Below are 16965 nucleotides of genomic sequence, written 5' to 3'. Positions count from 1 at the left end.
AGGTAAGCACGCTGCTATCTCGTGACTTCCTGTGCAACGTAATTGATTGGTGTATGAGTGTCACCATATCTGTCGCTCTGTTTAAGCACTGTAATCACTATGGCCACTCCAAATAGGCACTTGGAAATCTAACACAATGGGCAAAGCTGACAGCTATTGTAAAAGGACAAATCATTTCAGATGGTCTAAAAGAGTTAGAAATCCAACTTTAACAGAATACCTACCACTGTAGGGTTCTTTGAAACATCCTAACAGGAAATAAATTGTGTGCCAACAGATGCAAAAATATCATAGAAGGTCAATCCAGTAGGACTGTTTATGAAAAAAGGTATGTACATACTAATCAACCAAATTGTTTATTGTCAGAGAGGAAGGGATAGTACAGAAGCAGCAATGGCCGAGAGAAAAGCTTTATTTTCTTTCATTATGAAGGTGATCCATAATGATTTATAATGAAGTAGTTTTGCAGGTGTTAAAATTCTTTAAATGACATCCTAATGCCTTAAATACACTGGATAATACTTCACACTGTCATCCCATTGAAGTCAGCTGTATTCATAGTTATCGTAATTTTCGCTAAGTAAAAGAAAGGATATATCCAAGAAGCAAGGTTGTAATGCATTTTTTGAGGTCTCACATTAATTTTAGTGATAACAAAATATAATACAAAAAATCTTCCTTTTCATAAAAATGTCACATTCATTGAGAAGATATCGTAGTGCAAACACTTGAACTTAATACAGGCTGCATCCTTAGACATATATTCTACATTATTTGAGAAACGTTAAACTTGTTTCTTGCTTTGAAATATAGTATCTCTGATATCTTCGAAATACAGTATCTCTGTTCCAGAAAACAAAAATAGAGCCTTTAGGCAGAGAAAATGCTGAAGAAAAATCAAGAAATTATCCAGGGTATATTCAACTAGATGTATTTAGACAATTTTTCTGATGAAATCCTTCCTCATGAACCTGTCCAATGTTTTCACCTTTTACAGTGCTGAGTACCTGGTGCACTTTGGCATTATGCATATACTATGAATTTGTTTTCTCATCTTCAGTTTATAAAGATTCTTATTAAAGATCAACTTTCTGTCAGGAAAGAAAATACTTTGATAGTATTTTACTGGTTTCTCAATTCCTCTCTGTTTTCCCTTTCCCACAACACCACCATATGACAATACCCTCTAAAAGCCCCTTCTCCTAACAAAGATTTTCCACTTTTCTATTTATTTTTTAACCTTAGCTCTGGACTCATTATTTGTGATATCTAAAATCTTTACTTTGACATTACCAGTACTAGTCCTTCACATTTTCTCAACTCTATGGAAGGTATTTTCACTAAAATACTAAAACATATTTACATTTATCTTTAAAAAAATAATAATTCCCTTTGATTTCTCTGCCATTTTTCGTTCCATAGTACTATGAAGTTTTCCTAATACTTTCCTGTTGGTCTTAGGAACGGCATTCTTAAAAATGGGTAAATGATTCAGGTTTAGATCCCCAAGGTACTTAAGCACCTAATTCCCATCCATTCCTAGGGCCTATTTTTAAGTTAGCACTTAATGAGTTTCATATGTTAAAGGGTGCTTTCAATACTTATGTGGCCAGGTCTATAACATAAACCTTGAAGTTTATTTCCACAGTGTATGCAGCCTTGGGACTCCTCTGGCTGACATAATTGCATCCTGGAATTCTTCCTTCATCACATTACAAAGTCTTTTGGTTGCTTTTTCCTTACAGGGACTATCTAGAAGTTAGGAACTTAGATATCCCTACATATCCCGTAGAATTACCTAATGACGATAGACAACTTCTGTAAGGAGAAGTTTCTAAGCTGTTTGATTTTTGTAGGTTAGAAAGCTGTTCTTCATCTGTCTTCTTGAGTCGCTAAGCTTTTCTGGTCATGAACAGAGCTAGCGTGGATGAGTTACAATGCTTGGTGCTTTTCAGCAGGCTGGGGAAGGATGAGCTGTAGAATCAGAAGGTCGATCTTTGTCAAATGTTGATTTAGGAGACTTCATGTAAATTTAAATACTTTATTCTAAATATTTTGGCATTCTCAAGCTTCAATGCAATCAAAATAATAGGAAAGCTTGAAAATGTGGTTCTCTGAGCCACAGACCAAATCCCTGGTTTGAAAATCAGTAGGACTCATAGATTCTGAAGCACGAAGATGAAATCACACAGACCTTAAATCTGTGATATTGCTCAGAGTATATGAGCTGCTTTCCTGATTGCATAATTACGTATTTTAGTATATGTGGTTAGATAATTTGACTGATACATGCATGCTAGCACAAGGAAACATTGTTCTCTATCAAAAGGCTAGCCACAGTAACTGTTCCAGCATCAGAGAACTGTATAGTCTGACTTTCAGTCTAATGCAGATGGGGCCAAGGAGTCATCTGAGAATTAGTTCAAATGAACTAAGCAATTTTGTGGCACTTTCAAAATAAAGTGCAGAAAACTAAGTATGATGTATATTTCAAAACGTAGGAACATGTAACTCTTATGTTGCCCCACATTGCATTAGATATTGATCACAGTCCACTACTTTTTGTATGCGAGCTCTAATTTTTGAAACATTTAATACTAAAGTGAATCTTCATAAGTAGCCAGTATTCCTCTTCAGTGATATTTAGATTTTCCATTAAAAGCAATTAGTTCACTGCAAATAGGTAAACAAGTACCCTCCAGTGACTACCTAACAAAACAAAAACTACTCAAAGATATCGCATTAGAAAAAACTTCTGGTACAAAAGGTACATTTGCAGCCAGAAATGAAAATGGATGGGGTTTGCTCAGAAGTATTTAAAAGAGAATGCTTCAAGGATCACTTGATGAATATTGATGCTCCTCCCACACTAAGCAATGCATCCCACCTCTTTTAAATAAGCGGCTGGCTACACAGAGCAAGCCACTGGATGACATACCTGGTGGCTTCACACGTCACAAGAACTTACTGATATAAGAATCAGATAAGGATTCAAATAGTCATATCTTTATTTTCTTTATATATGTGTTGCTTCCGAGAGAAATCACCTGCAAACATCTTGAATGGTAAGCAGAATATAGTTTTCCTGTAGCTCAAATTCTGTTGCTCAAATTTTTGTTGGGCCTATTTTTGTTACGCTTTTAGGGAGCTGTCTGTGTTAAAAATACAGGATAGAATATTTGGAATTCTTATTTATATGTAAATTTTTCATACTTTCAGCTAGTTGAAGAACTGTATGATACATAGCGTAGTGAATTTTAATAAAAACTACTTTTTCCAAGTAGGAAAATGCAAGTAATGTACAAATAATGTGCCATCCTTTCATGTTCAGTATGAATTTACATTTCTTTTAATTGGCAATACTTTTTCACAGTCTAGCATTTATTTTGGCCACCAGATATTGTTTCTTTTCCCCAGTAGATACATACGAAAAAATATATATATATAAATATTGCACCTACCTTACTAGTAAATATTAACTATTTGTTAGTAACTGAAACATTTAATTATATTGGCTAAGACTAAAATAGACTATTATTACTGATGGTCTCATAATCATTTCATATCTACTACATATGACATAGAAAATATATTTCAGACAAGTACCATATCTATTCCACCTAACAAACATACAGAATTTATTCTTAGAGAAACACAACATCTCAATGACGTTGATATTAATACCACCCTCAAGCTAGGATGGGAATGTCCAGATCTTGAGGAAATCAAATCGAGAATCAGCAAGTTATAAGGACTGTCTAACGTACGGGATATTGCATTTAAAGATGTTTCATAAAAACAATTTGGCCTTTTTCTCTTTTCTGAATTATATTAGTTTAATTTAAAAAGAAATTCTATTTCTATATTTTACAAATTCAGATATGTAAGCATCATTTTCACTTAATTATATATGCAGACCCATTTTCAAGATGTTCTCATCAATTTTAAAATAATATATATAGTTTATTTGCACCGTATGACATAGATTTTAATAATTCTAGTTTTGAACAAGTTGTGTTTTTTTTCCTATCCTGACAGAAATATAGTTTAATATACCAAAAGTTCTGCTTCATGATTCCAGTGTAATTTCATGGGCAATTCTTTGAGAAGAAAAAATAAATAAATAAAATCATATAGACATTTAGGAAAATAACACTGACGTTTGAAAGAAGTGAAAACCTGAGATGTAGTCAGACATGGATGATAGGAACTGCATTCTATTTTGACAAACTGACATTCTGTTGTGGTTATACCATTCTGTGAGGATCCACAGAGAGCGTATCACGAAGACTTCAAGTGTTTTCTCCTTTGGCAATATAGTTCTATTTTTTACTCACAGTTACTCGTATAAAATGTTCAGGTTAACCACTGGAAAGGTAGGAACTATGTCTCCTTTAGATATTAGAAATTCTGGGAGTGCAAGGCATGCACTCTGTCCAGAAACTGTTTGCATATGAGAAGGTTAGAGAGTTAAGTGAATCCTCTTCATATGAAAAATGAAAGTATAGCCAGCAGAAGCTAAGGGGAAGACAGGCTTTGGATGGATAATATGTACAGAAAGAAAATAATGTCAGGTAAAGAGAAGAAAGAGGATTAAGCAACCACGAAATATAAACAGAGAAGCCAATGGAGAAGAATTTGCAAGAGAGAGAGATGGTAGGATGATACTGTAGACAGGGTAGAGTTACCGTTGTAAAAATAACTTTGAAATGCTGACATTAATACTGTTGGAAATAATGTGCACTGCTATTTTACATTCAGCATTTAGGATGAAGAACCGCGTGCATGTTAGGACAGCAATGGTGATATAAAATATGCGGCTGATGAGGAAAGAACAAACAGCACTAAGAAAAAATATTTTCTGAATGTAACAATGGTCAGCAAGAAATTCCTTAAACTAGACTGTAGGTATATTTAGGCATTTAGGTTTCTTAAATATAAGAGTGTCTTGCCTAAAACAAACTCTTGCCTAACACTTACATATATGAATATCCTGAGGAACATATATTTCATGTCTGTTTCTCCAGTTGTTTACAGCTGGTACACCTAGAGGTATATCTCTGCAATATCCAGAACTGAAACCAATTTGCACATAATAGCCAAGCTTAAGACTGATTGGACATTATGGACCAGAAAGTTTCTGAAGCCTGATAGTTCAACTTTTCCTAAATTTGGCTGTTAAGGGATGTCCAGGGTTGAGGTCCCTGCTTCAAAGACGGTTGCTGGGTTTGGTCAATGATAGCTGAATGAAAAACTGCAAAAACAGTCCTGGAGGCAGAAGCAAGAAGGTAAGTTTTCCAGTGAGCTAGGGAGCCAGACATCAGCACTTTTACCCTGACATGGTCCTGGGCAACCTGCTCTGGGTGGCCCTGCTTGGGTTAGACCAGGTGACTTCCAGAGATCCCTTCCAGCCTCAGCCATTCTGTGGTTCTGTTTCAATCTCTGGCTCTACATTAGCACAGCTTCATCAGGAGGAGTAGAGAGCCTCACTACCAGAAAGCAAGCTACCATACTGTGGCCAGGACTGTTTTCTTAAAAAGTAGGAAAAGTCTGAGGGAGACTTATGCTGCGGTTTTCAACTGTACATGGTATGTAAGAAGCCTTATGCTTGCAAGAGGTAGCTTGCAAGGAACGTCTTAGCTCCCTTATTCACAGGAGGATTACTGTTTGAAACAGGTACCTGGGTCACATTCACCTGCACATGCTCCACTCTGAAGCATCCAGCTCTCGCAGGGGCAGGGCGTTTGGGACTGTATTCACTTTTGCAGTAGTCTACCACCCTTTTGTAGATCCAGCTTATATGCTTCTTGTCTGAAGAATTAAGAGCAAGACTCAATATGTGTATTTCATATGTGGTTATCACCAGGAAAAAAACAAAACAAAACAAAAAAAAACAAACACCACAGCATAGAGGAATAATTATTGTTTTCTATATTCACTTTTTTGAACAAGGTATGTAATAAATGTGTCAGTAACTTAAAATCTTCTGCTGAGGATTACAGCATGTTCCTTACCTCATCAAAATGTCAAGAAGAAAAAATACAATGAAAAATCCATTAGATGTATCTGTAAAATGTGAGTTAAATGAGTTAAATTCAACTTTTTTCTCAATTGGAAGTATGAGAATATTTCAAAAAACTTGTAAGAGACAGTGTGTCCAAGCTTGGTTAGGCAGTAGGTCAGATTAATTTCTAGATGACCATAACCAATATCTGAAGTAACATCAGAAATTCATTTGGCTTACTGAATTAAGCTGACAATACACAATCCTCAATATAATTTTAAACTTCATAATTTGTATAACACTGTTGCCAAATAAAGCACTTCCAAAGCAGAAAACATACAGTACATTCTTTTCATTACTGTTATTTGCTTGAATTTGCAGTTCCTATGCCTACAAATTTAACAAAATTGCAGTACACTATTACTAAGGCTACAGGACTGGAATGGTGCATATTTACTGTATATACAATTTAATTATTAAACAATCATTTTTAATGAAATGTTATTCTGTGGTTACTTTTAGTGAACTTTGCTTGTACTAATGGATCCACTATTCTACCATTAGCAAGATCATGTTTGAAATAAAATGGTATAAATGTATTTTAATCCACTCTTGGGAAAAACAGTCGTAAAAAGGTTACTCTTTGACTACTTATGTGAATTAGTTCCTTATGTCAAATCATTATGTAGAAATAAAAGCTGTGGTCAGCCTACTTAAAATTCCATTTGATTCCTCCTGGGAATGGAAAATCTGTATTATTTTTCGTCGTCTGAATAGTCTTCTGAACATTTACTAGAAGACTGAAAACTAACAGTAATTCTAAAAGAAGGGGGCAGCATTATCAGATTCAAGAAAATAAGTAAAACTGGTTGTTTGAGGATCATGACATTTATTTTTTCACAGCATTATTCTGACTGCAGTTTAGAGAGGTTTAAGAAAAAATGGATGATATGAACTTAACAATACTTACCAATGTTTCAGTGATCTCTGTCTTTATTTCCAGGTAATGATTCTTGCAGAAAACAGCATTTGTTTTTTTTATACAGCATCTAGACTGCTACTTGTTGAGTTGAATTTTTCATAAAGAGGGCTATAGACAACAGAAAAGTGAAGGCTAGACAGGGAATTAAAAGGGGCTTCACCATGGAAAGGTGAACAATCTCACCATCTGGGGCTGCTCTTAATGGAAGTACCATGAAAGGGTTTAGAAATACAAAGGACTCCTCCAGCGACTTAATCTCAAGACATACAATTAAAATCACTGAAGCCGCTAATGGCTAGCTTTCTTAAGTATAGCTTTCTTGCTGTAGCATAAATTACCCTCTTTCACTGTCACGGTTAAAGATGACATAAAAATGTACCTTAAATGTGCTGCTGTTGAACATATACAGTACCTATGACTTCCACAGAATGTGGGCTGAATACATGTTTTTTTCATTTTTTTAATGTTGCCTGAAAAATCATATGACTGAAGGTCTACACCACAAGCATTTAAAATCACTGAGTTAGTCTTAGGACTATATAATCTTAGGATTTTAAGACTATTGAGTTAAGGGTGTGTAACTTTAAGCATCTTACTATACATGGTTCTGGAGTTAAAGGCTCTAGGATCAACACAGTGAACACTGTTTCAGAGAAGTCTGGCATTACACGTAGCTGTGGAACTATCTGAAGGAACTGGCAAGTGCAAAAGTATAAATGATGCCAGTGATACGTGCATTTGGGAGAGTCCTTCAGTAAGGTCCCTCCTTGTTGTCTCTTAATGAAACAAAAATTGTTCTAGGACAGGCAGGCAGGATTTCCTGAACCTGATTAAGGGCTACAAAACACAGAACAGAATTAAATGGATAGTATTTGCAAGGCAGGGAGGTTCCTTAGGACCCCACAAAATCAGCATAAGGACCAGTGGTGTAAAGATATTCTGGTGACCAGGAAGGCATTGTTGAATTTTTCAGAATGACCAAAACTGAAGATAACTGTGGGGCATAGAGTAATGCAATGTCAAATGAAATTCAGTGTTGGTAAAGGCTAAGTGGGCACACAAGGGAGCTATAAACCCAACTACCCTCACACGATAATTAATGCTATTTATACTATCACCACTCAGAAAAGGGATTGTGGTGGAGCAGCAAAAATTCTCTAGAGACTTAGCTCAATGGCATTCAAAAAAGCAAATACCATTGTGAACATTTAGGAGAGGAATGAAGAAAAAAAACGAGCAACTAATTAATAGCATTGCATGACTACAAGATTTCTGCTCGTAGGTCTTGTCATTCCGTTTCAAAAGGAGCATAGAAAAGATGCAGAGTAGCAGGATGAGGATGCTCAGGGATATCAAATGGCTTCCCTCAGAAAGGAAACCATGCAAACCCAGTCCCATCAGCAAGGAGAGATGGAAAAAAACTTCTCGAAATATTGAGTAGTAACAGGAATAAAAAATGGGAAACAACTCTCAATTTCTCCAAATAAAAACACTAGGGAGCACTAAGTGAAATTAGTGGTAAAAAGAATTTTTTATTTTTTTTTTTTCCCACAAATACACAATGAAATTATGGCACTTAGTGCCACTGGATGTTGTGGCACGAACAGCATAAAAAGAGCTCCAAAGGGGCAGGAGCAAAGTAATGGAGAATTACGAATTGATGGGTATTAAACAGGCCGGACTGGGTGCAACACCTGGGTCAGGAAGCTGTTGAGGGCCGCAAACTATGACCTCGCAGGCAGAAAGCGCTCCCACACGCTTCCTATTGTTTTTCCCCGAGCATCTGCCCCGGCCGCTACTTTGAGCCAGGGCTGCAAGCCTGACCTTTGGTATGGCTTTTCTTATCACATTAAGTAAACTGTTAGCTTTCCTGAATTACAAACGATTTCATTAAAGACTCAGTATGACTCAGTTAAAGTTGCTTTAGTGGTTAACCCTTTGAAATACGTCGCACCGCTTCTTTCTACATTTTTGCTACAGCTTTCCTAAGCTGCTCCGGATTTTCTGGTACAACAAGGGCTAGAAGAAAGTCCTCTGAGTCCCCACTGTGCCGCTACAAGGCAGGGGCTGGCCCAGAGGAGTGTTTCTTCTCCTCACCACAGTTTCGCACCGGGTGCCCCAATTTTGCGCTGCCTCTTCCTTCGGTGCAGGTTTCGCCTTCACAGATGCGCTGAGATCTCTAGGGCTGCCCGGCCGGCAGATACTCCGGAAATCTCGCAGCACTGAGAGAATTAAACAGAAAAAAAAAAAAACAAAACAAAACAAAAAAAAAGCGTGGGCGCTCGGCTCCCTCCCCACATTGACCCCACCGCAGGCGGCCGGCCGTGGCACCGCTCTCCGACGGCGGCGCCTGAGGGAGCCGGGCTTCTCCCCCTGAGGGACGACCCCGGGCGCTGCCTGTGAGCGGAGGGACGATCCCCCCCCGGCCCCGGGAGAGCCAGCAGCCCTCGAAGCCGCGACACCCGAAGCCCCCTCCGGGCCCCCGGGCGCAGGGGCGGCCCCGGCCGGCATCGCTTCGCCCTCCCGAGGGCAGCGGCGGAGCGCCTCCGCCCGCTTTCCCCCGCCTCCTGCCGGCTCCGCGGCGGGGCGGCCCGGTCCGTGCCTCGGCGGCGGCCGCCACTCGGTCTCTCGCCCCGCAGGTAGCCGGAGCGGGCGGGGCGGGCGCTGCTCGGAGCCGGGCGGGCGGGCGCCATGAAGCGCTCTCTGTGGCGGCTCTGCCAGTCGCGGGAGAAGGCGGCCGGGTCCAGCGCCTACCAGGGCGTCGTCTGCGAAGCGGATGCCGCCTCCGTCGCCTCGCAGGATGTCTTCAAGGTGCGTGGGGAGGGCAGCGGGGTGCTGCCCAGTGGGGTGGGGGGTCCCCGGGGTGGAGGGTAGCGGGGGTGAAGCCCGGTGGGGATACGATGGCGCCCATGGCAGAGACTTGGGGTGAGGGGCGTGAGGTGGGCAAGGGGCGTGAGGTGAGCAAGACAGGGAAAAGATGTCATGTCCCTGATAACCTTCCCTCCACAACGCCTTTTCCATGGCCACGTCGAGGTGCCCCCGAAGAGCTGTGAGGGGCGGGAGGTGGCATGATGGCAGTGGCTCAAAGGCCAGAGTAGGGCAAAGGGAGGGTGTGAGGAGCTGAAATGGGCTGGCATCCCCTGGCGTGGCCCTGTGGAGGAGACCCCTTTTCCAGAGGTCTACATGGTGATGTGGTCATGAGTACACCCTCTAGCAAAAACGTCCCGAAAAGAAAGTTGAGTACTGGAACTGTTACGGAGGAAAAGGGAGAATAGGACAAGAAGTGATGCATTCATGTTGCAATGAGAGAAACCTTGACCAGATGCTAGAGAAGCCTTTTGTAACAGTCAGAATAATTAAGCAAAAGGTTAATTAGATGACAACCTATTCTTAAAAATCTCCAAAGTTACCTAAACAAATATGCCAAAGTACGTGGATGGGTTTGATGTCATTTCTAACCTCATGCCCCGTGTGCCAGCTCTAGTCCCAAGCAACACCTCCTCTGCGTTACGTGAGTTGCTGCTCAGGTAGGTGATCTGTCCTTACGGAGCAGGTCAGGCAAACCAGAAAGGAGTTGCTGTTGGTTAAAAAGATTGCTCTTTTTTTTTTGTTGTTGGTTAGTTTTTGTTTGTTTGTTTGTTTGTTTTGGTGTTTTTTGTTTGTTTTGTTTTATTTCATTTTTTTTCAAAGTAAACAAAGTACGAAGAGGACCTAACTGATTTCTTGCTTTCCTATTTTGTTATGGAAACACTGAAGTACTGGCTAAACAATCTTATTTTTGATGTTAGAAATTCTCATCATGCAGTATTTCAGGCACGTTTTATCTCACATTGACAAAAAGTCCCAACTTAGTGATGAAATGTGATTTAAATCGGTAGAATGATTTAAAATTGTTTACAATTAAAATTACATTATAATGTAAGGAGGAATACAAGATACTTGATGCATATATATAGGGATCTATAATAATTTCTTAAATAGTCCTTCAATGTGTATAAAATGTGTAGATGTTTGTGTATGTAATTGACCTCTTATTTTTATGACTGTTGAGTCATCCTGAATACCCATTTCACAATGATATCGCCTGTTTTCTATCAGCTCTCTCTGATTGCACTTTTGGAGCAGATGCTACCCCTGTGTTTGGCCCCAATGTCCTAAATCTTTAAACATATTTGTAACATCATTCACATGAGTAATCTCATTGATGTCAATGGGACTATTAAGCTGAAAGAAGTTAAACACATGCTTAAGTGTTTGAATGAGCAGCCCCATAACATGTATTTGCTTAATGAGAGCAAAAACTTTTGAGTCTTTGTGGCTTGAGGGATCCTGGAGATGAAGTTTTTCTTTTCTTTTGCTGCTGAGGAGAGAATGGTGATTTTTGGGATTTCCTTTTTTCTTGCTTTGCTTTCTTAATCATATTTGAGAGTTTGCATTACTTTTGGTATGCATTTTTCTCTTCTCCCCCCCCCCCCTTTTTTTAATTCCCTTTTAATCTTTTTTAATAACTTGAATAACTTTAGATTTTTGCCCATTCTATTGCACTCATTTTTACTACCTTTCCTCATCTGCAAGAATGTTTTTTGAAACACTTTAACTTCCTAGAGGAAGAATCTGCAGGCTTTCCATAGTGGGTTTAGGCTGCAAAGTGCAGTATCAGGGTTGTATAAAGATGTGAGATGGCTGAGCTGTCAGAGGGTTTTTATTGTATTACAGCATGAAGATGCTGGGTTGTTCTGAGCTGAGGCCCATGGGATGCAAGTAGGATAGAGCTGTAAACTGAAGAATTTATTGGTTGCTCTGACATATAATCATAGATTATATATGCTCTGATTTTACAATCATAGAAACCCAAGGGCTGGAATCAAAAGCCCATATCATAATGTCAGTCTCTGTAGAAAAGTCCAGAAGAGGAGATGAACACGGTTATCGGTTTTTCATCTCTCTTGAATTCATTTGATTTGGTCACAGCTGCAAAGTACATAACTGAAAGTGATGACTTTTTTAGTTCGAGGTTCCTGGGTTGGAGGGACTATCTTGATCTCACTGCAGAAGATGAAATAATATATTCTAGATCACTTCCATTTCTGTTAATTTTTGTTCTGTTCAGTAAAATCAGTTTCACTGTTGACTTGATCTGATCAGGATTTGTGTACTGCTTTATGAAAGTAAATGAGAAAATATATGTCCAAAATAGGTGATTTCAGATGGAAGTGCCTGTAGGCTGCGGAGCTTCATTAAGAAGAATCGTTCTGGACTTACCAAAGTGGATGAATTAAATGCCACCCCACTGCATCATGCTGCAGAAGGAGGTCAAATAGAATTAATGCAGTTGATTATAGATGATTCGTCCTGTGAAGGTAATTAATGCAGTTGATTATAGATGATTCGTCCTGTGAAGGTAACACACATTTTATGAATTATTTTATTTAATGGAATTAAAAAAAAAATCAGTAATGAAAGCGTTTGTTGCCCAACTTAGGTAGAATTGGTATGTGTTATCTATATTTCTACATGCAAAAATAGTTGAAACTGTCACATTTTGCAGTATCTTAGGTATGATTTGGGTCACCCTTATTGTCTTAGTACGTTTGCTCTCTAATACAGTGATTTGGTGCCCCTTACATCATTTGGAACTCAGTTTTATGGTCTTCAGATCAGAAAAAGAAAACTTCACAGAGGTACATCAGGCTTGACTATCTTCCTTATGTGCATTATATATCATCTTTTATCACATTTAAAACACTGGAAACAGAAAAGTGTTGTTGTTTCTTGTACTTGTCATTCAAGTTGTTAACACTTGTTAAATATTTCCAAGTCAATTTAGTGTTGATACATAATTGAATATTTTCTGAATGCACATAAGCACTTCAGACCTGTTTTAATGGAGTTCTGATATAATTTAATAAAAACGTCAGTTTAGGAGTAATACATTGAACGTACAGTTCAAGATAATATAGTGGAAACAAACATTTGTTAAGCTGCAGACACATGGTTGGTACTAGCCAAGAGGAAACAGATATAGAAGTAAGAAAGTATGGAGGTACTGAGAAGAAGGTACTAGTTTCTGTCATTATTATCATTTCACTCTTGTTTACTTAATAGTGGGGAAAAATAAATATTTGATGAGATAGGTCATCTAAAGAATTTTAGGGAAGAAGCAGTAAGTGGGAGAACATGGGTTCTTGAATGATGTAAAAACATTTTCTGTAAAAACATGTTGTTTAATAGTTGTTAGTCAGCGTAGTGAAACTGCCTAGAACTCCACTGATAGACTGTGGGCTACTGAGCAAACATAAAATGATGAGAAATGCTCATGAGAAATGCTCATTTTTCACCAAATGACAGACAAATTTTAGATTATTCTGGCTGAAAAGTATTTTTTTTTTCAGTATATCATTTTTGCCTTGATTTTTCAGAGTATATTTTGAAATTAATTTCCAATTTTGAAACTCAAAATATATATGTAGAACAGACCAGTTTTATGACTGACATGAACTGATTTACATCTGTGGTCTTAAACAAATTTGAATAGATGAAGGCTGTAATCCTCTCATAATTTGCAAGCAGTTTTTTGTTATCTCTTATTTTAATTGTTTGCACTTGCTTGTTCTGTGTGGCCTCTAAAGCAATGGCTGCAAAGTCAAAGAAGATAGGAAAGAGAAGAGGCAAGGAAAGAGGTAAATCAAGTAACTCTGGGGGGAAAAAAAAAAGAATGTACAATAATGTGCAGGAAATAGACAGATGTTTCACCCTTCCTATCTCTCTGCTATTATAATTTCTAAAGATCTAATAAAAAGCTTTATTGTTATTTCCTAACCTTATCAAACTTCCTCTCTGCTATTGTAATGCACTAATACTTTAAGGCACTAATATTTTAATAGAACATTTTCTCTCACCAATACACTGTTTTCAGCACAATATGTAGTTAATTTAACGCAGCACATTGTGTGAAATGTGATCTTTCTCTTTTTCTCTTTAAAGAAGCACAGTAGCACAGACCTAAACCTTCATTGAAGACACTTTTTTTAGAAAACACTATTGTAACATTTGATGATTTTGCTTTGTTTTTGGTTTTGTTTTATTTGCTTTCCTTTGACCTAGTATTAAATGTGATGGATTCTTCTGGAAATACCCCACTGCACTGGGCCACAAAGAAAAACCAGGTTGAAAGTGTTAGTTTACTTCTCAGTAGAGGAGCCAATCCAAACATTCTCAACTCCAATATGATGGCACCTTTGCATATGGCCGTACAGTCCCTGCATAATGAAATTGTTAAGGTAAGTCTAAAGTCCACATAAATATACAGATTTGATAAGCAGCTCAGCAGCAGCTGTGTGCAGAACACCAAGACCTTGTTTATATATGCTGTATCCTGGATGTAGCTCCTCATATGCCTTCTTTGGCAAGCAGAATATACAACATACAATGCTTATAGAAAGGTTTGGGTCTTCTCAGCGCAGCAGAAGGTTCTTTTTAACACTATTTTTTGTCATTTGACCAAGTATAGTGAGAATGTTTTCATTCCATATATGGTATTTGGATATAATTTTATAATTTGTAAAGTTCTTGAATTTACTATGTCAATGCAACCACAACACATTTTTTTTTTCTCTTTGAAGATGTCTCTTTTTCTAGTTCATCCAAAGGAAAGAAAATCGTGTTCCTGTATTCAAGATTTAAAATCCTTTAGAGATTTTCAGTGCTAAAACATTTTACTGTCCTCGCATCTTTCACAAAATCTGTATTTATTATCAATTAAGAATTATAAAATTATAAAATCTAAAATACAATGACATTTTAAAAATGGGCTTTGTATAAAGTTCTTTATTTGGGTTATCTTGCAGCTCTGCCCTTGACTAAGTATGTGCTCTAATTTTTTCCCCACTCTGTTCTTTGTTCAAGCTAATTTTCATGTGATTTCTATCATCAAATTCCCTGAGAACGATTAAAATGTGTCAGTTCATCCAGTACCAGAAAATTCAAAAAAATCATTGGAATTATTGAAGGAGAAATAAATAAATACACGGGTATAGAAACAAAAATGTGGTGCAGTATGGTCATGTCATTTTCAGATCCTCTGCTCCTCATAAATATGTGGGAAGCAGTCACAGAGATACTGGCTAACGCTGATAGCTCAGTGTTAGCTGTCAACAGGGACTGAAATAGGGATTCATGACTAGAACGGTTCCTATTTTTCTTAAGTCTCATCTCCTTTGATCTTATATATAACTGTCCAAAAAATGCCTAATTGACTAGAGTCTCCAGCATTGCCCCTTTCCAGGGATTACAGAATATCACAGTAATAATAAACTTCATTTGAAAATCCCTATCTGCAATCTGCTACAGAAAAGGTTTTCTCCCAGTATTAGATAAATTGTTAAATAAAACTTTAAGATACTTAAGAAACTTAAGATACTCTGGAGTTACTGCAGCATTTATCTTAGTTAGGCAGCTGTCTGCCATAAAGAATTTGATTTGTCTGTTCTCACCAGCACTTTTCACCTGCATATTTTTACATTCTTCCTCATTTTGTCCCTCCTCTGCTTCTGCACTATGGACTTCTGCATGCGAAAAGAGCAAGTCATAAGAGTGCTATAGCTGATAAACAACAAAAGTAATAGAATAGGCCTTTGTTGTTCTTTTTGCTTATGGGTGACTGCATTTTTTCTTAAATATCTAGATTTTAGTCCAGCATAGCAGTACAGATGTTAATTTGGAAGGTGAAGCAGGAAACACACCTATAATTGTAGCATGTTACAAGGATAATCCTGAAGCACTGACACTCCTGGTAGGTATAATTATTGCATTTTTTGATGTGATTCTGTTTACTTTGATGCAGTGATATTTTATTCCTGTGTTCTTTGCTTAATGGAGGAAGGTTCATGGATGCAATATTCAAGATATTTTGCATAGGTGTGTGCCTATGTGTGCTACTTTTATGAGATGTTTATACTGCAAATAAATATTCAGTGGATGCCCTTACAGTATCTCCATCTATTAAATAAACGCAACATCAGCTGGGGAAAAAGTGGGATTTAAAATTCAAAAAGAACTTTTGGGGGGGTCTGAAATACAGTGTTTTATCTTCCCCTATGTCATTCTTTTTTATAGTTTTCATTTATATGCTTCTGAAGCATGAAGAAAACTTCATGAAAAACTTAGGAGCTCTTTGAAAAGATGGTGGGAGTAATTCTTATGTATGTTCTGAGGTCCCCAGGCTACATATACTTTGAAAAAAAAAAAAAAAGAGATGTATTTTGTGATTTAGAAAACAGTAGAAAAAATTCAGGCATACCTGAGTTCCTTTACTTGTCCATACATTGTGTGAAAAAATCTTGCCTGATTTGTGGAAAAAAATTAAGATGTGTATGTCAAGTGATTGTCTTCAAGGCTACTCACAAACTTTAATCTTTTAAGGCAGTATATAAGCATATTTGTGTGGCAAACAAACAAACAAACAAAAAACAACTAATCTTGAAGGTCATAAAAAAGAAAGAAAGCAAAACAAAAAGAAGCACATGTATGTATAAAACTATGGAGGTAACACACAGAAGATATATACTAACTTCACAATGCATATGCAACATAAAAAAGGAGACAGCTGCAGAGGAGACTATATCTGCAACAATATATTCATGAGTGAGAATTTTCTGTTTGTCATTAAGCTATATCCAGACATTGTTTTTCAGATTGAAAATGGTGGGAAAATATGTAAACCAAACAAAACAGGATGTATGCCCATCCATGCTGCTGCATTTTCAGGTGCAAAAACATGTATGGAAATTCTTTTAAAAAAAGGTAAATACTTTGTTTAAAAGTATTCAGCACAATGTATTATTTGTAGTAACAATACCAATTTACAGGTTTACAACTCAAAGAACTGTAAACAAGCACTTACAACTGTAATGGAGCTTAGAAGAAGTCAATGCAAATATTCCTATGGGCAATTCATGCTAGTAACTTTTGTAGGATTACT

At 37.5% G+C, this 16965-nt stretch overlaps 1 protein-coding gene across 4 annotated transcripts in view; it reads left to right on the top strand.

Annotated features, from left to right (window-relative positions):
* The first annotated feature begins 3048 nt into the window (after nucleotides 1-3048).
* The window catches only part of TRPA1 (transient receptor potential cation channel subfamily A member 1), a 47014-nt gene continuing 33097 nt past the window's right edge, over nucleotides 3049-16965 (top strand). Inside the window, exons 1-6 of one of the 4 annotated variants that reach the window (XM_080580735.1) lie at nucleotides 3049-3065; nucleotides 9626-9797; nucleotides 12184-12346; nucleotides 14091-14266; nucleotides 15670-15777; nucleotides 16679-16787. In XM_080580735.1, the coding sequence (XP_080436861.1) occupies nucleotides 9678-9797; nucleotides 12184-12346; nucleotides 14091-14266; nucleotides 15670-15777; nucleotides 16679-16787 (676 nt within the window). In that variant the 5' untranslated portion in view covers nucleotides 3049-3065; nucleotides 9626-9677. Of the gene's footprint in view, nucleotides 3066-8620; nucleotides 9798-12183; nucleotides 12347-14090; nucleotides 14267-15669; nucleotides 15778-16678; nucleotides 16788-16965 lie in introns of those variants that run through there. The other 3 variants (XM_080580737.1, XM_080580736.1, XM_080580734.1) reach the window with 3 other exon arrangements.

This window comes from Anser brachyrhynchus, assembly GCF_964034855.1.
Source record: "Anser brachyrhynchus genome assembly, chromosome: 2".
NCBI lineage: Eukaryota > Metazoa > Chordata > Aves > Anseriformes > Anatidae > Anser > Anser brachyrhynchus.
Note: the sequence above shows the minus strand (reverse complement) of the source record. Positions and strands in the feature narration are given on the sequence as shown.